Source organism: Scheffersomyces xylosifermentans, assembly GCF_036884685.1.
Source record: "Scheffersomyces xylosifermentans strain CBS 12540 chromosome Unknown RJT20scaffold_5, whole genome shotgun sequence".
NCBI lineage: Eukaryota > Fungi > Ascomycota > Pichiomycetes > Serinales > Debaryomycetaceae > Scheffersomyces > Scheffersomyces xylosifermentans.
The window spans coordinates 164,912-184,044 of NW_027042943.1; the positions used below are offsets into that span (position 1 = coordinate 164,912).

At 39.6% G+C, this 19,133-nt stretch overlaps 5 protein-coding genes across 5 annotated transcripts; 1 reads left to right on the top strand and 4 right to left on the bottom strand. All coding sequences in view use genetic code 12, as the record gives it.

The window, feature by feature from the left end:
• Positions 1-431: 431 nt before the first annotated feature.
• Positions 432-1,848, bottom strand: RJT20DRAFT_46856 (uncharacterized protein). The gene has a single exon (XM_064920267.1). It carries the CDS (start codon positions 1,706-1,708, stop codon positions 686-688), a length of 1,023 nt encoding a protein of 340 aa, XP_064773492.1. The 5' UTR covers positions 1,709-1,848; the 3' UTR covers positions 432-685.
• A 214-nt stretch (positions 1,849-2,062) lies between these two features.
• On the bottom strand, positions 2,063-3,301 carry RJT20DRAFT_141303 (uncharacterized protein; the record flags this gene model as incomplete). Its single annotated transcript, XM_064918632.1, has 3 exons — positions 2,063-2,971; positions 3,007-3,174; positions 3,225-3,301. 3 exons carry the CDS (start codon positions 3,299-3,301, stop codon positions 2,284-2,286), a joined length of 933 nt encoding a protein of 310 aa, XP_064773493.1. The 3' UTR covers positions 2,063-2,283.
• Positions 3,302-3,681: 380 nt separating this feature from the next.
• Positions 3,682-4,746, bottom strand: RJT20DRAFT_147983 (uncharacterized protein; the record flags this gene model as incomplete). The annotated part of the gene is made up of 1 exon (XM_064918956.1): positions 3,682-4,746. One exon carries the CDS (start codon positions 4,744-4,746, stop codon positions 3,682-3,684), a length of 1,065 nt encoding a protein of 354 aa, XP_064773494.1.
• A 1,179-nt stretch (positions 4,747-5,925) lies between these two features.
• RJT20DRAFT_155643 (sodium:solute symporter family protein) lies at positions 5,926-8,279 on the bottom strand. Its single transcript, XM_064919111.1, has 2 exons — positions 8,079-8,279; positions 5,926-7,910 (listed from the first exon to the last, which is right to left on the bottom strand). Exons 1-2 carry the CDS (start codon positions 8,253-8,255, stop codon positions 6,018-6,020), a joined length of 2,070 nt encoding a protein of 689 aa, XP_064773495.1. The 5' UTR covers positions 8,256-8,279; the 3' UTR covers positions 5,926-6,017.
• A 5,394-nt stretch (positions 8,280-13,673) lies between these two features.
• Positions 13,674-19,104, top strand: RJT20DRAFT_128625 (uncharacterized protein). Its single transcript, XM_064917313.1, has one exon. It carries the CDS (start codon positions 14,094-14,096, stop codon positions 18,852-18,854), a length of 4,761 nt encoding a protein of 1,586 aa, XP_064773496.1. The 5' UTR covers positions 13,674-14,093; the 3' UTR covers positions 18,855-19,104.
• Positions 19,105-19,133: the final 29 nt, after the last annotated feature.

Here is a 19,133-nt window from a genome sequence, read left to right on the forward strand (position 1 = left end):
GTATATAGAAATATTAAAACATAGTGGATGATTTCTTTATATATCAATTAAATAAGAGCTTCACAAAAGACACTGAATTCATAGGTTGCTTTATTATATATACATCAATTAAAAATACCTAATTTAACATTAGTATTTAGTTTAGTTATAGCATTATTTTCATCACTAGTGGCATAATTAGGTGGCTCCTCTTGTTCTTTTTCTGGTTTGACGGTTATGTCTGTGTTTTCGGCGTACGAATAAACAGAAACCCGATATTGATGGGGTGGGCGTTATAGGTTAAGGCACATTAGTAAAAATGACAAGGTAGTCACAAGAGACTATTCAATAACATTTATCGGATGGATAATGCTGGTGGAGCTATATAGGACGTCAAAGATTCTTCTGTCTGTTGTGCTTGTTACGTAGTGTTTTCTAGTGGACCGTGTACTATTCTCTGTGTACTATTCTCCAAGGACTTGCCCTTTCAGATTGATGAGTTTCCGCTAATACAACACTACGGAACATCAAACGGCAAGGACATCGAATTCTAACTTGGAAGTTCAGTGGTGATGTCTGTATACAGTGGTTAGCTGCTTGTTAAGTGTTGTTATAGCACTTGTTTGACCAAAGTTTCCTCAAGCCAAACCAATGCTATCACATCTGTGGTATAACCGAAATCATTGGCTCCAATTAATGGAGTCATTTACATTAGACCTGATGTATTCGTTACAACGTCTTCTTCACGCTTGAATAATAGTGAAACGCATAACTGGGAAACTGCGTCCAAGTTAACTGAGTCAATGCTCTCCTCCATTGTGGTGAAGTCACGCCGTGGACTATAATTTGAATAATACCTCCACTGAGCTTGAAAGGTTCCATATACGGAATCATCGCGCACTTGTTCCAAAGTGCCAAATCTGGTAGAAGAGTAGTATTCATCTTTAATCTTCCTCGAACCTAATGAGAAAACCCTTTGGAAGTGCCCACCGATCAACGGGTTGTTGGGGTCAATCAGCTTGTCTAATTTGTTCGTTTTCTTATTCCAATTGTCTGTCAAAGAATGCTGCTCGGACAGCAAAAGTATATGTGTGTAGTCATGTAACTTCCCATAATCATGCTTCTCTTGGACCCAGCGATGTCTTTCCTTTTTATAAACATAATCAATAATTGGTAGAACACCATGAGCAAATACCACAACTTCAAAGTCTCCACTTCTATCATTTGGATCAGGAGTGAACTTCATTAAATACGTAGAGTAGTTGATACGGACTTGCTTTTTCACTACGCAAAAGTCATACATATCCTTCTCTTCGTCGAATCCCCGAGATCTGACTTCTTCGTCGTTAATATAGCATTTCTTAATAGACACAAACTTCTTTACGTAGTTGTGCAGAATGACTTTAAGCAAAGGTACACCCTTCTTGGTAGATTGCACTTCCCGTGCATGGATCATTTCAGGTGACGGTGGATCAACTGTCTTGGTCTTAAGAGATTTGTGCAAATCAGCAGACTCTGGTGATATGAAGACAAGTAAATCCTCGCCGAACTTCTTGTTGCAGATAGTGAACCTCCAACTCAGTTCACTTTGCTCGGAGGTGGCTTCCTGATGTGCATTATCTGGGGCGTCGGTTATATCTGTTTTGTCACCTAACTCTTCTACGTTGGCAGGCAGTCTTTTCTTTTCCATTTCCACTCTACCTTTTTCATCGTGTTGGCTCTGGCTCATCTTCTTCTTTTAATGTAGATCTTCACAAATATTAATCATAAAGAATTGAAGTTGCAAAATCTACGACATCTTCTGCTTATTGAGTATATAAATTCAGCCAGAGTCAGTCCAAGAATTCTGAACTATCGTATATTTCTATATGTCTGAACTACATTGTGCTTATCATGAATTTATCATTCGACTTTGCGCTTTTTGATGTATTATTATGGTGCAAAAAATCCAGGGCCACTTCTCAATGCGGCAAGAGGTAGGTCGAGGAGGAAAGGTACCATTTAAAGGCTGTTGAGGCTTTGAGGCTCTTGTTTACCATGGAACGTTATATTGGTTTTCATGAATATTCATTGTGGATATAAAATCAATTTCTTGCAAAGAACAGGAAAAATTATTGTAATTTGAAGGAATTTGGTTATCCTACATTAGTCTAAGTTTCATTAAGTAATTCATTTATTACATAGTTAGTGGTAAGGAAATGTGTGCAAAGTACATTAAGTTATAGTTCAAAAATTAACTGCTACACTTTGTAAATATCTGCTGCTCTACCACTTGTATATTGACGGCTCTCTGACATAAGGCGATCAATAGTTGGTGTAAGCAACCTTCGTATTAAAGTTATTATTTAGGATGTCTTCTTCTCGTTTAAGCAACGAAGCGATGCACAATCTGGTGAGAGCTTCCAGGCTAACAGAGTCAATTTCAATACTGACCGGCTGATCGTCGAGGACGTCTTCCATTGTATACCTCGAGAAACGTTGTAAGTATTCAAGAAGGTGATCATCCTTATGGTCCAAGATGCCTAACTTGTTTGCAGAGTAATATTCATCCTTAACTCTTGTCGAACCTATCGAAAAGGCTCTCTTTAAGTAGCCACCAATCAATGGGTTGTCGGGGTCAACCAGTTTTTCGATTTTGTTAGTCGCCTTATCCCAATTATCTGTTAATGAATGCTTCTCTGGAGATAAGAGGACATGCGTGTAGTCATTTAGTTTCCCACTGCTATGCTTCTCTTGGACCCATCGATGTCTTTGTCCATTATGCACATAGTCACATAAAGGTAAAACGGAATGCACGAAGACGACAAGTTCAAAATCTTGACTTCTGTCGTTCCTAAGAGGAGTAAATTTCTTTTCAAACGTAATGTGGTTAATATGAACCTTTTTCGTGATCTCACAGTATTCATAAACGTCCTTTTCATCATCAAAGCCATCTGAAATAAGCTTCTCCTTGTCTATGTCATATTTATAAATGGTAAGATACTTCTTCAAACTAAAGCTGTGCAGAAGCACTCTAAGCAAAGGTACATCTTCTCCTTTTGATTGTGTCTTCTTGCTGCTACCACAGCCGGATTCAGTGGATCACCATCTCTCTTTTTGAACGTCCTATACAATTCAGCGGAATCCCTTGAAATGAATACAAGTAGGTTCTCATCAAATTTATTGTTGGCAATTATGAATTTCCTTGTAACTTTCCTAGACGACGAATATTGAGGTGGGTTCTGTGAACTCTTTTCTGGAATGACAGGTTCGGGGTGTAGTTAGGTAATTCTTCACCATTCTTGGTTTCCTCGTCAACTTCCTTGTTATCTTGGGCACTCATTTTAACAAATGGGTGATGTTTATTTTGCTAAGTTATTGCAATGATGTAAACCAAAAAAGCTGCAAAGCTTCTTTGACGTTGTGGACTTGTACATTTGCCAAGACCTCATGCACGGCACAATGATGGCTTTATTTACCATTAATATTTTTTATCCTCGGTAATGAAATGCACTTTAGTTGAAGTATTATCTGCCGCATGTAAGCGAGGCGAGGTTGCGATAACGTCTCAACTTAGATCCAAAAAGGGCAATTGGCACAAACGAACGGCACAAGTTTGGTACAAGGATTAGATGCCAAAAATCGGCTTTAATTGTGTTTTTACAACAGTGAGTTAAACAGGGGATAAACCTCCTCGGTGAAGATATACACTGTCTTATAAATCTATGCAACATACGTACTTGCGGCTGCCTCTATAATATCCTCTCTCCGTTTGAATAAGATGGCCATACATAGCCTGGTAAGAGCATCCAAGTTGACCGAATTGATACTCTCATAATCGACAGTGCCATCATTTGGAGTGTAGTTATCTCCCGTGATATATTGTGCCCTATGACGATAAGAGCCAAAAATATAATCCTCTTCGTTCTGCTCTAAAACCCCTAATTGAATAGATGAGTAGTATTCCTTGCTCCTTTTCCTCGAACTTGTTGAAAAGACCTTCTTCAAGTATCCACCAATCAAGGGATTCTTGGGGTCAATTTGTTTATCTAATTTGTAAGTCTCTCGATTCCAGTTATCTGTCAAAGCGTGTTGATCTGGCTGTAAGAGGAGGTTTGTATAGTTGTGGCGTTTTCCCCAAGTGGCGCTCTCTTGTATCCACCGATATCTATCATTCTTGTAAATATAATCGTTTACTGGTAAAACTGAATGAACGAATATGACAATTTCAAAATCTTGGCTTCTATCAATTGGATCAGGGGTAAACTTTAGCACATATGTTGTGTATTCAACGTGCATGTACTTCGTTATAATGCAGAAGTCATAGAGGTCCTCTTTCTCCTTGAAGCCTCGTGAATTGATCTTTTCCTTATCTATGAAGTATATTTGAATAGTTAAGAACTTATTGACATGGAAATTGTGCAGTTTTACTTTTAGCAATGGTACTCCAAGACCCTTGGACTGTTGTTCCCTGGCATGTATTGCAGCAGGACTAAGAGGATCACCTTTAGTTCGTTCCTTGAAAGTGTTAAACATTTCTATAGAATCCTCAGAAACAAATGCAACTAGGTCATCACTAAAGGTCTTGTTACAGATCATGAACCTCCATCCCTGGCCATTGTCAACATTACTTCTAGTGGAGTATTGTGGGGGGTTATCGATGATCTTCTCAGGCCCTATGGAGATATTTGGATTGGGGATGTAACTGGGAAGCTTTTCATCTTCTATTGTATGTGACTGTTCAGCACGGTCTTTTGCATCTTCATGTTTAGGCGGGGTAGGGTCCATTGTTAAACTGGTGAAGGTTAAGCTAAAGCCGCACAGCCTATTACTACGTTTAAGGATATTCAGATTAGAAATTGATTTCTAAGAATCCTTTGTAAGATACCGGAGAGAAAATGTGAATCTATATATAGTATTAGTGCGTTTATAGGATCTACTAGGTGGCTGTGCTTCTTGTTCTCTCATACGTAATGGCTCCATATTCCTTATTTCATCCGTGGGGCTTGCAATTTCATGCTCTAATTCCCAAAACGGAAATGCGGCAGAATGTTCCATGGCTTTACCAGCGAGAAAATTTTGCAACTATGCCTTTAGAAGTCAGGGGAAAGGGTACTAAGTGGATAGAAATTTAATTTTACAAAGAAACAATAATTGTCATACATACATATTGCCAATAGCCATACAAGAAAAGTATATAATTTTTGAGGCGCTTGCGGAAGAAATCGCAGTGTGGGTGTGTTTTACTAAACAAACCACTATAGAAACTGATGTATAAACTGATGTATATCAGGCAAAATTAAATTATCAATTGTGGCTGTCTAGCAAAGTAAAGAAAGCTAAAGAAGATATGGACCTGTTAACGCAATTTATGCAACAACGGAGATTAATTGAAGATGCAGAATACTCTTTGATTTCTCGTATTTGGTTTATTTGATTCACACAGCCAGTCGCTCAGTATTAGCACCTAGGTAGAATGAATTGAAGCAGCTCTTGTAGATAACCCAAGCATTATAAATGTCCCCATATTGTGAAAGCTTTCGGATAAAGTATCCATATTATGCAAATATTTGTAGATTTTCAGAAAGCTCGCCCAATAGTATGGTTTCATGTCATCTAGAAAGATATCAATCCTCTTTAAGTACCCACGATAGTAGCCAATCATATCATGTACCTTGTGTATGTCGCTTTTGACATGTATTGTAATTCTGCAATCAAGTTTTGAAGTAGTCGCATAAATAATAAGCCATAAGTAAAGAACATTTCCTTTCCATAGTGGTATTTATTTATTCAAACGAAGTCAACGTTTGCCGCCGTGGCTTCATCATATCGAAATTATTGCAGTCTTGCAAGTCGTGAAGTTAGAGTCTATCACAATCAAAAACATCTAAACTACTATTTAGGAGCTTTGCGCTAGAAAACATCACCAGAATATTATTATACACCAAATATATATTGAGAATAGATCCTTAGAGCTAATTAGTTTATGTGAGAAGGAATATATTAATTATTTGAATAGGGAAGAACTGAATCTAGAAACTGGAACATCTAAGTTGGATTTAGAATTTACGGTCTCTCTTGATGTATTCGTGGTACACTCCACTTGCAACCTTGGCAATGGATTTTCTACCAGCGTAGAGAGGTACAAGACCAACAACAATGAGGGCAGAGTAAAGCCAGATGAGGGAAACAGTAACGTAACCCTTGAAGTAAGATCTCGTGTAAATCCAGTTTCTGTATAATGGCAATGGCCAGAGGACCCACGTAACCAAAAGGACAAAGATAGCTGCACCAGTAGACACCTTAATCCAGAAGTCAAGTTCCTTTTCACTCAATTGATCAGTCTTTCCAGTTTGCTCGGTCTTTTCGGGGTCGTAGTTCTCGACAACGACGCCAGCATCCTCCTTTGAACCAGTTTCGTTAACAGTAGTGGTGAAGTCTTGCTTCTCTTGGTTAACTTGGTCGCTTTCGGCATCAGTCTTACTGGACGAATCTGAGTTGGTAGAGTCTCCATCTTGAGCAATAATAAGGTTGGCTTGTTGTAATTGAGACCAGTCGAACTTAGATGGGTGAGCAAAACTGATGATGATAGAAACAATACCTGGAAGTAACAAAGCAGTCAAGGAACCGAATAAAGCTGGCAATTGACCACCAGTACTCAAGATGGTCACTTCACCGTAGTAGTGATAAGCAGTAGTCAACCAGACAGTGATACCGAGAATAAGACCAGTAATAGGAGCAATAAATTGAGCCAAAGCAGTCTGTCTATCCCAAGTAATGGTGAGAATCAAAGGAATGACACCAGGACAGATGATTAATGGGTAGAAGTAACCGTACCATGTCATGTTAACACCGACGTAGTACAACATAACCGAGAATCCAGCACAGAAGATTCCAAAGAAAACAACACCAAAGTGAGAAACTCTGATCATTTGCTTGTTTTCAGCAGCTGGGTTGATGTACTTCTTGTAGATGTCAAAGGAAAGAATACTACTGACAGAAATCATTTGAGCACTAACAGTAGATGTGACAGCCAAGTAAATAATTAAAAGAAGAGCACCAACACCACCGTTTCCTAAAATTTGCTTCAAGACGTAAGGTAAAACGAAACCAGATTCAATTTCATATGTGGTCAAAGCTCTTGGGTATGTTGGCCAGCCTGGAGTACCGTCCAAGACAATAGAAGCACTACCAATGATAGAACCCAATGGCCAGACGTTAGCAAAGATGAAGAAAGATGCAATCAAATAAGCTGGGACGGTAGCTCTTGGACTGGCGGAGAAAGTCTTTTGCCAGAAAGAAGAGTCCAAGACAGTCAAACCGAAGTTACCACAAGTTAAAATCAAACCGAAGAATAAAGCACCCTGGGACTTACCGGTTAAGATAGAACCATTGTAGTTACCTTCGATGTATCTCTTACCATCAGCTTCAACTAATAAATTGTATAAACCATCTAATCCACCAATTTGTTCGGAAGAAAGAACAGAGGTGTTAAGGTAACACAAAATTAAAAGCAAAATTAAGGTGTGGACGAAATCAGTCAAGAAGGTAGCCTTTAAACCACCAATGACAGTATAAAGTAAAACACCAAATGGAATAAGCATAGTACTGGCGACAGGATGTAAGTTACCAGCAATAATTGAGATGGCACCAGAAGCACCAAGAATCATAGAAGAACAAGAAAGCAAGTTGTTCGCTAAACCAAGGAACAAGTAAAGAAGATGGTTGGCTCTTCCGTATCTTAATTCGACAATTTCCAAGAAAGTGTGGGCGTTAGGAATCTTCTTCTTAGCGTGAATACCAATCATGGACATCACAGCGATTTGAACAGCTAAACCAGCACCGTAGTAGTATGAAGCTTGAATACCATAACTGTAAACCATTGTGGACACCCACAATAATTCAGTGGCCCAAGACCATGAGGAATAGACAGCAGAAGCTGAAAGGAAGGTCTAAAGTGATGTTAGTAACTCTGTCAAAATTATTCTAATTGGCTGCAATTCATAGAATGCACTATTTTGCAATAAGAACGATTCCTGCGAGAAAAAATCATCTCCGGTTCAGGTACCGCAACGCATTAATGTGAATTGTGCCACAACTTAAATAATTGATATACATACACCAACACTTCTGTTTGCAACAGAGAAAGTTTCAGTGGAGTTGGCATTTTCGTGTAAGTATTTTTGCAATAACTTGGTGGTTAAGATCATACCACCAGCAAAGACGGCACCTACACCGACTAAGACACCGAAACCGGCACCTTGTCCTAATAAACTAACGGATTCTGTTCCAGACATTTTAAGGTTAAGCTTATTGTTAATTCTATAATGGTTATAAACTATCAGAATAAATTGAAGACATGAATAAGGGATCTAGCTGATTATATATCATTTTACAAAAATTTCATTCATCACACTTTCCACGTGAAATAGAGTAAACGTACCAAGAGAAGCCTGGGGCAAATGAACGTTAGGACATACATAAACTTAGTCACAATACGATGCCTGCAAAAAAATAATCCTTACATGGATGTAAGAATGTAGAGAAAGACACCTATTAAGGCTGAACTTCGGTTCGGGTGAGAGCAGATTTGTTTGTGCTTCGTCATTTCGGGACTGTGGACCTCATTTTTAGTTAATGTGGGTCCAAACTGTGAAAGTACTCGCGAAAAACGCTTGCGAAAACGCTTGCGAAAAAGGTGTGGCTGTTTTTTTTTAAGTGGCCACTAACGATGAGACAAGTAAAAAATGACATCTTTAGTGCATCATTAGCCACGATAAGAACTATTGGAAACGGTCTGGCTTGGATAGGATTGAAGTCGCCTCGGGTCATTTTGCTTCCCTGTGGTGGGGAATCGGGTCAGGGAGTTCGTTTCAGAGAGAATTGTTGATGAAAGTGTCAATATTTAACGTTAATGATGTCCCAATTCATCGGTAAGGAAGTGAGAGACCTATAACGGCTAGGGCGGCGACCACACCTAACACTACATAATCAATCCAAAGAGGAAATACCGTTAGAGGCTCCTTGCACAAGATAGATCTTAACCTGTGGTTCATCTCGGTTCGGTTAGGGACATCTCATTTTCCAAAAATTAAAATAAGCTTCTAGCGATAAATACCTACCGTTAAAACAAGTCTTCCTTAGTTCACCGCCGTAAAAATTGTGGAACCTTCAAGAATACACACTTTTCCGGGTTACGTATCAGAGGACTTTGAGGTTATTTGGGCAAGACATTCTGGTATCTTGTAATTGCTGTTTTTTTATTATCCTACAGATGAAACAGCCTAAAATGTGTAATTAGGTGTTTCACGTGAAACACTGTGATAAAGTGTGGCTGCGAACTTTTTTATGCACCAAAAAGAAATATAGGCGGCAGAATCTACCTGCAATATAGTATAATTTAGATAATCAAATTATTCAAAATTACTTGATTGGAGCAATTAAAAGCTCTCCTGTCCATAGAATATATTCTGGAAGGCTTAATACAATAAAGGCCGTTATTCAATGGACAGGACCCTCCGGAGAAGAAGCAGAAGACGTCGAGCAATTATAAATCAATCCGTTTTTGCTGCTTGTGTAATTTCCACCTGTATAAATCAACGAAGGTTGCAGAAATGAGGTAATACCCAGAAATACCCTCAATGGTCTGAATTAGGAATACGGACTAGGGCCCACAAATATCATGATGTGCTCAATCTTGTAACGAAAGGGTAATAGCCCCCATGGTTGTTTTATCTACTTAAATTTTGGAACGGTTAATGGCTAAAACGGTGATGTATACTCGACTAGATAATAGACATATAACCTCCTATAAGAAGCAGGCTGGATGATGTTCAATGCGTGGCGGCTAATTCAGTCGACTATCGGCTAATAAACTATCAAGTTTTAATCTTGCCAGATTCTTTCCTCTTCACAGAAGAAACCCCTTTGCTAAGCTAACTTGCTTAGAATCGAATTTTCCCCCTTTTTGTAAATGTTGTCCAACTTTTATTCTGTGTACTTAATGACTCCTTTTTGAGTACACAAGGTAGATGTGCATAAGCAAGCCCCTTTGAAGTATTTTCCAGATACGTCATCTTTGTATCAGTGTACTTGTATATCCGCCCTATAAAATGTGTGGAGTATTATTCAATCTTTAAACTTCAATGCCAAATTGAGTTTTTTTACACAAAGTTTGCGTAATCTACAAAATAATCTAATTGACTTCACTTTGTTAGTCTTCCCGTTATATTGAACTCCCAATAAAATCCCTAAAAATATTTCTCATCTTAAAATCAGATATATTAAACACTATTCAGGGATGGGTTTTAGGAATTTCGCAGTCCTCCTTTACGACCTAGAAAAGGGAGTTCTAGCCAATAAATAATACATTTTATGGCTACATCTGTATCCAACTTCAATTCTTGTAGGTAAAATTCTCCCTTGCCCCGGCTGAGTCCTCCTGATCAGTGTTGTTCGTCAATTTAACATTCATAGACAAACATATATATCAAATTCGATGATATAGTTGAATAGTGACATGATATGGTTATCGATTATCACGTTGCACATGTTAGATTCTTCAAGTAGCTCTTCTATAACGTGACTTGCATAATATACTCTATTTCCTCAAAAATTTTGATGTTTGGATAAAATGTCTCTCTGATGAAATAATGCAACATGATAATGCAACATGACTATAGACCCTTAGCCAGAGCTATGGAAAAGATGGATAAGATAGATGAGATGGTTGAAAGGATCTCTCCAGTGTTCCTGGATGCATGTGATTGCGTCTCTACCATTGGATAGGAGACGTCATCGGTTCCAAATTTCTTTACCTCATTCTACAGTTCAATTTTAGATAGTATATAAGAAATGGATTTCCCTGTTCTTGATCTAAACTAGAATGGTGTCTTTTGGAACGGGTTAATTGTATTCATACAATTAGACTTTCATAAATCCATTAGAATGCCTTCCCACTAAACATCTAATATCGCTTATTTCACCGATTATGTAATTTACTTGAAACCATTTCAGGCTTAACCCTGCAATCAGGAATCATACCCATTCCAGTCTCTGCCTCGATAGCGACGTTCTTAACCATATCGCTCCCCTGTACATGATCAATTTTATATACGAATGTACCATGATAACGTGAAATCTGGGGATGTCCCTGAGGCACGGATGTGTCATTCAAAATTTTTAGCATCATCCCCCACAATTTCCACCTGCACACACACGTCAAAAACCAAGAAATGTCCGACAAGTCCGAGATTTTTGGTGCGGACAATTATCCCGTGGGCACGACCACTAATTAGGCAAAATTTACACATTGAAGACAACTCCGAGAGCACAGACCGGGTCGCGTCTGTGTATTGTATTACTGCGGCATAGATGTCCGATTCGCCAATTTAATCCGACGTGGCAGCCGAATTTCCCAGTTTTCGGCATCAGCCTTTTTTTTATTAATTTATTCCAGTCAGACACAAACAGCGGCGTCACTACCCATAAAACCTAAGAATAGTGAATACGAAGGGTATGCAACATTAATAATAGCTTAGTACGAAGATAATTCTAAGATTACTGCTAATCCAAATAATATTAATTATAACAATAGGAATAGCAACTCTCAACCAGGCCGCCTTTTTCTGCTATCAAATGTGTGTGTGTGTGCTTTTTTTGCCGTTTATTACGTTGTTGGCGAAAAGTGGGTAGAAATGCCTTGGGAAAGATTTCGTAGCCATGCCAAAAAAAGCCCTAGCAAGTGAAGTAAAGCTTAATGGTTCAAACCAAGAGTTCGGTTACTAGCTCTGGGACGAAGGAGCCTTGCAACATTTCTTCATTAATGATCACGTCCGAAACCTCCTTGACTGTGCCCAAATGCCAGGGGTTTTGTTACAGAACTCTCACCTCGAAGTTAAAGTTTAAATGGCACACTGGTGATTTAAATCTCGGACCTCGAAACCTTGATTTGTTACAGGTCCGGTTATTTTTGTGTCTGCCCCGAAGCAATGCAAAAAAACGTACCCCATACACACCGAATCGGTGCGGCTTTTTTGGGGTCGGATTAAGCATTTTTTCAGTCACTTAAAAGCATTTCTGGCTAGAACGACCGGAGAGGTTGTATACAGGTATATGAGTACCGGAACTAGAAGACTAGAGACGACTTCCGACCTTCAATGACAGCGTTTATTACAACAGTATGATGTCATAACCATAAAACTTCATATCAAGGAGAAGTCTTTTGGTAATTTAATAGGTATATGTGGAATTCAAGTCAAAGATTAAATTCTACGATTTTTTCCACAAACCTAAATCACCAACACAACCAAGAGCAGAAACTATTTTTTTTTGGTTAGTTTATTTCTTATTTATTCCCATTTTTCACCTCCCAAGCTTTAGAACGTTTAAAGTTCCTTCGTCTCCCTCCTTTCCTTATCAGACATATATATATATATATTTAATGTAATTCTTATTTATTCCACATTTGCTCCTTCCAAGCATTGAAACGTTAAAAGTTCCTTCGTCTCTTATCTGAAATATATTATAATTAAGCATACAATTACATTACATATATTGCATGTATATTATGCTTTTTAGATGGATATGGCCATTTCCTCTTTGGTACTATCGTTTCTGTTTTGCTGTCTTTCCACCTTTTCTTTCATTTCTGGAAGGCTAGCCTATCTGTAATTTCCATTCCGGTTGCAGTGTTCTATTTCTTTTGCAATTTTTGAGAGTCACTAAGTTCTAAATAAAAAAAAAATCATCCCGTGTCCTCTCTATCTTCTGTTCGTTATACCATTGCCCATTTACCGAAAAAAATAGCTGTAACACCACCAAGTCTAACACCATAGACGATAATATCCCCGCTTTCATCACCTTTTGTTGCCAATGCATCTCTCCTTCATTTCCACTTCTCACAATTCAAACCTCCGAGCGTCTTAGTTCTTATCATAAACAACGTCCCATTCCACCCCTCTCCAGTGCGACATTGTAATAGTAGAATAGTGTATAGTGTAATAGTGTATGGTGTAATAGTGCAAAGTGTATAGTAGAATAATGTAATAGTGTATAGTGTATAGTGTATAGTGTATAGTGTATAGTGTATAGTGTATAGTGTATAGTGTATAGTGTATAGTGTATAGTGTATAGTGTATAGTGTATAGTGTATACTGCAGTCGAACAGGCAAACAGGCGAACAGGCGAACAGTCGGAGACATCGTTTTCCGGGGGTCCCTCCTCCACCCACCACACATTATTTCCGTCCATACCGTCCATTCCGTCCGTACTTGTCGGTGATATTTGATATTCCGTTTTTCTATTCTCTCTCTTTCATCCGTCCCGCATTCTTATTAACTATACACTCGAACTGTACACTTGGCAGTTACACATACTTCTCAGTTCACATTTTGCCTGACTCACACAGTACACATTTTACAGTTGACGTTTACCTACGCACTTAACACTTTACATTTATCCTAACACATTTACCTACAAATTACCCTACACTTTTACCTACAAATTATCCTACACATTTAACCCTACACGCTCACACTCTACAATACTATAATACCCACCCTACACTGCACCCTGCACCCACCACACACTCCCCCATTTTTATTTTTTTCTTATCCAGATTCCACCAGACATTTTTCCATTTTCCATTTTCCTCAACCAACCCAAATAATTGTCGGTGTCACTAATTTGCATTTTTTTGATATTTCAATCCGACACAACAACCTCAGTTCCTTGTATTCTACCGTTAACCAATAGCGTGTATTGGCCGTAACAACAGCGTGTGTGTCTCTCTCGGTGTGTGTACCTACGCCAGATCGGTCCCCTACTCGCCATCTCCAGCGGCTTCCAATTTTAGCCCGTAAAAATCGCCCGACTCCGAGAGTTTATAGCAGTGTCAGACACTCCAGTTGTAACACAGCGGGTAACTATCAAGAAATAACAGTTCCTTTCCCCCAGAAACCCGCCGAAAAGCTCTAGAAAGTGCCCCAATCGACCCGCCAACACCTCTACCATCGACTTTGTCGTTTTTACCGCAAGTTTCTACCAGTTTTCCCCAGTTTAAACCGTCTTTTTACCGTCTTTTGACCATTCTTTACACCACTTCCCCACAGAAAACTGATACAAGAACCCCGAAAATGAGTATGAATTCCGCCAAATCGCCGGTTTCAACAAGCTCAACTCCAGCAGACTTGAGTCTCCAAACAGGATTTTCAGCAGGAACCCCAGGAACCCAGCCAATCCCCAAGAAATCCCAACAGATCAAGACTGACAAACCAAGACCGCATGTTTGTACCATTTGTACGAGAGCTTTTGCCCGTTTGGAGCATTTGAAGAGACACGAACGGTCCCACACCAACGAAAAACCGTTCCAGTGTGCTGCTTGTGGCCGTTGCTTTGCCAGAAGAGATTTGGTACTTCGTCACCAACAGAAATTGCATACAACTTTGCCCAATATCATGAGAAGAGGCTCTTCTGTCTCCGGAGCAAGCAGTAACGGCATGGGATCGGTCTCTGGAAACAACAAGGACATCGACAGTAACGAGCATATCATTGTTCTTCATAACAACACTAGCCCAAATGCTCCTTTACCCTCTGGAGCTCTTGGAGACTTTGATATCAATGGCAATAACCATCATACCAACAGCAATAATAACCATAGCTTTGTAGGAGCTAATGCGTCTATAAATGGCGGCCATAGCTTCAACGACAAGGGAGATGATAGCGACCAGTCGTCCATTTATCCTTACAGTCCACCAAAGAGTAATAATCACAGCAATAACTTCAACAATAATAGTCACCTCAATGGAAATGGCGATATCTACAGTAAACCACAGTTCAGAACAGCGTTGTTTGGAGGAAACAACAATAGCAATAGCAACAGTAATAATAACAACAGCAATAATAGCATTAACAACAAAAATACCAGCATTAGCAGAAGTGGAAGTGTCAGCATCAGCAACAACGGAGGCATAATCCTCCGTTCAAACTCCATTAACTCAGTTGGTTCGACGGGTCTGGCTTCTCACCAGCTTTCGAACGCACCAACCAGTAACGTTCATGCTTCGTTTGGCCAAATTCTGTCCTTGCTGCCTCCAAACCAAATGGAACATTCTCCTCTTCCTTCAAATCACAATCTGCCTAGTGGCCATGCCTTGAACGGAAGCCAAAATGGAACTAATGCTGGCTTCAATGGAAATGGAAACAATACAGCTGCTGCCAATTCGAATTCGTTCATTCCGTCTCCTCAGTCTAATGGTTCTCCTCACAAACACTCCATATCTGCTCCTAGACCAATCCCTCCACACCTTCAACTGCAGAACCAGCTGAATCTTTCCCACAAGCAGGTTTTCTCGCCTCCAAATCACATATCGTCATCTAAATCGACACCCACTGCAAGCCATGAGCCCATCGCAAATAGAAACACCAACAGCACTAGTGCTATGAGTATGAACCCACAGGTCAACAATCTCGCTCAACAGCATCAGCAATATCGTCATGTGTCGTTCTCAGCAGCTTCTAATGTCTCTTATGCTAATTTGAAGGACGCTCTCAATATCCAGCACCTGAACAACTTCCCAGAAGTCAGTCAAGGACAAGTAGAGTTTGCCACGCCGCAATTACTGGCTCACGATGACTTTTCTCTGAGAAATTTGCTTCTTCTGGGACTCGATTTGAGCTCTTATAACATGATTGACTGGAATAACATCGAGAATTTCGATTTAAACGACGATAGTGGTGCCAACAATGGCATTGGAAGTAACAACGGTAGCTCTACCAATCTCACAGCACGTCAAAAGTCTATCAAGAATCTCCAACAATTCTTTTTGGAAAATGTACATAGTACAGGAGGTCAAGCTAACAACAACAATCCCTTGGCTAATTCAAATCTCAAGAGTAGTAACAGCTTTAAGAACAGCAATGGTCATGCCCTTTCGTTGCCTTCAAGTATGGCCAATACCCTTGGTCATCTTATTGGTATTCCGAACAACAATAACGGGACAAGCAATAACGACTCAGGCAACAAAAATGACTCTAATCTCAATAGTAACTCGATTGGACTTGCTCACCACACTTCGACAGACACTACAAATGACCCATCTGATCTCCCTTCCGTGATTGCTCTGCACCAGTTCCTGAATCCCTCACATCCTCACCATATCAAGGGAACAACTCCCTTCGAGTTTGGTGTAAACCCTCCTAATGATTTTACCATGATGCAGCTGCTTCTTGAGCAAAATGGACTCAACAAAGAGCCAGCAAATTTCAACCTCAACAGTAACCAACTTGATGAGAGAAAGACAGTAAATAGACAGAAGAAAAAGCCATCAGAGAATTCGCAGATGCCACCAAATAAGAAAGTGAAACATGAAAACTCAACGAATGACAGAAGCAGCACAGAGAGCATCAATACTCCAGCAACTACGTTAACAACGAACATGGGTATGCCTATTAGCATCACCAACAACGAAGATGATAATTGGTTGAAGGAAATTATTGGTACTCCTTATGATGCAAACTTCCAACAGAACAATCAAAATTTGGGTCTTTTTGATGCTCCAAGTCTACTTTCTCTGCCCAAATTGGAGTATGCTTTGCCTCCAGGAGCTATCGCGACTGCGTCTGACATCACTTCAGGCACCGTGACCGGAGCTAGCATAGCTGCCGCTGCCGCTCAGCTTGCAGCAATGGATGCTACCTCTATTTCTCCTAACGAGCTCGGAACATTATTCAGATCACGTCAAAATGATTTGGTAAATCAATTGAAACCAAACTTTTCGTTACCAAGCCAATCGTTCAATTCGTCAGGACCAGGCGGTAACGGACTGAAATCTGGATCAGCTTCTGGGTCAGCTTCAGCAGCAAATGCTTTGGGAGGAATTGGTTCTATTTCTACAACATTGGGCACCGATAAGGCACAAGGAAGAGACATGATCTCAGCTGAGCTTAGAACCCGTATTATCACCATGAGCAGCGTATCAGAGGCACAATTTCCATGTTTGGAAGATCTCAACGCTTATATGCGTTTGTACGAACTTGAGTTCAATAAGTATTTCCCTTTTATTCACCTTCCTTCGTTAAAGAATCCCTTGGTGGATAATATAGAAAACATCCCACTCCTTCTTTCAATGGCCTCCATTGGTGCATTATACTCGTTCCACGATGCTCACACGCTTCTACTTTTCAATTTGCTGAAGTTCCACATTCAAAGTTTCTTCGAGAAAGAAATCACTTTAGACAACTTGCAGTTCAAGAAAGTGCCGCTTATGGCACACCAATGCTTGGTGTTACATATTTTCATTAGTATGTTTTTGAACGAAGCCAACATGGTAGACATCACATCGAGACAGATCAAGCTGATGATTGGATTAATAAAACTGACAAACTTCAATGAGCCTTTGGAACAGTTTCTCGTCCCTCCACCTAGTATCCTTGAGACTGTTGGCAACACCTCTAATAGTAATAGATCTACGCAGTTAATTCAGAATAACTTTGACTACTTCATTATGGCCCAACTGAGAATCAGAACTCTTCATATGTTCTACATGTTGCAGACATTCCGTTCACTGCTTATAGGCCTTCCAATTTACTTGCTGCTGAAGTTCTTGAAAAGTGGAAACCATTGCTACAATGAAGAATTATGGCGATGCGAAACAAGCGTTGCTTGGTTTGAAGAGCTCTCCAAGGCAGGATATGTTAGTACTGTGATGCAGGAGGAATCTAACAAGGACAATGACAAGAATAAGGGATCTGTTAACAATGGCCTGAAAAGACTGCTTGTTGAGCTAAGCAACGGTGATTCCTTAGACTCTTTACTCAAATCCTTTAAGGATAATACATTCAAAGGGTATAGTAGCTTTCATGTGGGTTCTATTGCCGTAGCGCCTACGCTGTCGTCACTTTCACTTAACAACCTTCTCTCCGTGCTTATGTATCTTCACGAACAGACACAGACGGCCGTGCTCACATCGAACCAGCCGTTCACTTACCTCAATTGGAAATTAAACCACAAACCAAAGCTTGATAGAGCAGTTAAGGCATGGGAAGCCAGCTATCTAAGCCACGGAGGAGTTCTTCACATTGATTCATATAACCGTCATTTGCTAAACTCACGCAACGAGCTTAAACTAATCTTACCATTATATGCTCTTCTTAAGATCAAGTTAGAGATAAACTTCAATGCTGTGGTCTCACCTATCCTAAGAAAGGACTGGACAAGTATGAACTCACAATTGAACCTCATGTTGCTTCAGGAAGGTATACATGAAAACATCAGATTTGCCCTTCCCTACTGCTTTGAGATTATTCAATTATGGATATACAACATTGAAACCATCAACTACGACATTAAGCAGACCTCTTTGAGGACTCCAGTTTTCTTTGTTGCTTGTTTGTTTGTAGCAGTAACCCTTGTATCTACTTACTTGGACCATCTTGAGGGAAAATTTGAAAAGAGGCGTAAATTGACTGACAAAGAGCTTGTGGATTGGTTGGGATGCGAGTCTATCATGTTGAAGGTGGAGAAAGTGTTATCTCCTGTGCTTAAACTGTCATACTCTGAGCTCTTAACCAAGCAAGCTCACGGTGCTTTCAACTCGATTATCGATGATAAGGCAGTGCACAATATTGGAAAGTTGATAGAAAAGAAAGAGGTTGTCTCTCGTGATATTATTACTCTGGGAGATACAAAAGAGAAGTTGGATCGCTTGGATAATATTAGCGGCGAACTAACAGAGGAGATCAAGAAGATCAACTTGTCGACGAAGTCGCTTTACTTGGGTATTAGAATCTTGGCTGATGCTCCAGTTTGGCCAATTGCGATGGGATTTGCAGAAGCCTTAAAGAATAGAGCTACATATTTGTCTACAAGAAAAAGGGACATGAGAACTTCGAAGTAGGAAACGAGAAGGTCGCTCTGATAATATTGAACAGAGACGGAAATGAAATATTAATTGGTTACAACAAGGAGTTTCCTATTTTCACGGATAACATAATGCTAAATGCTTGAATGACAAAAATGATACGAATCAAAAATAAAAGGAAAAGGAAAACAAAAACAAAGCAACGATAGCTATGAATTGTAAAATCTATTATGTAAAATCTATTGTATATTAGTTCAATGGTTACGACAATGAAATTTAACACACAATTGTAGTGAATACAACAAAGTAGAAGAT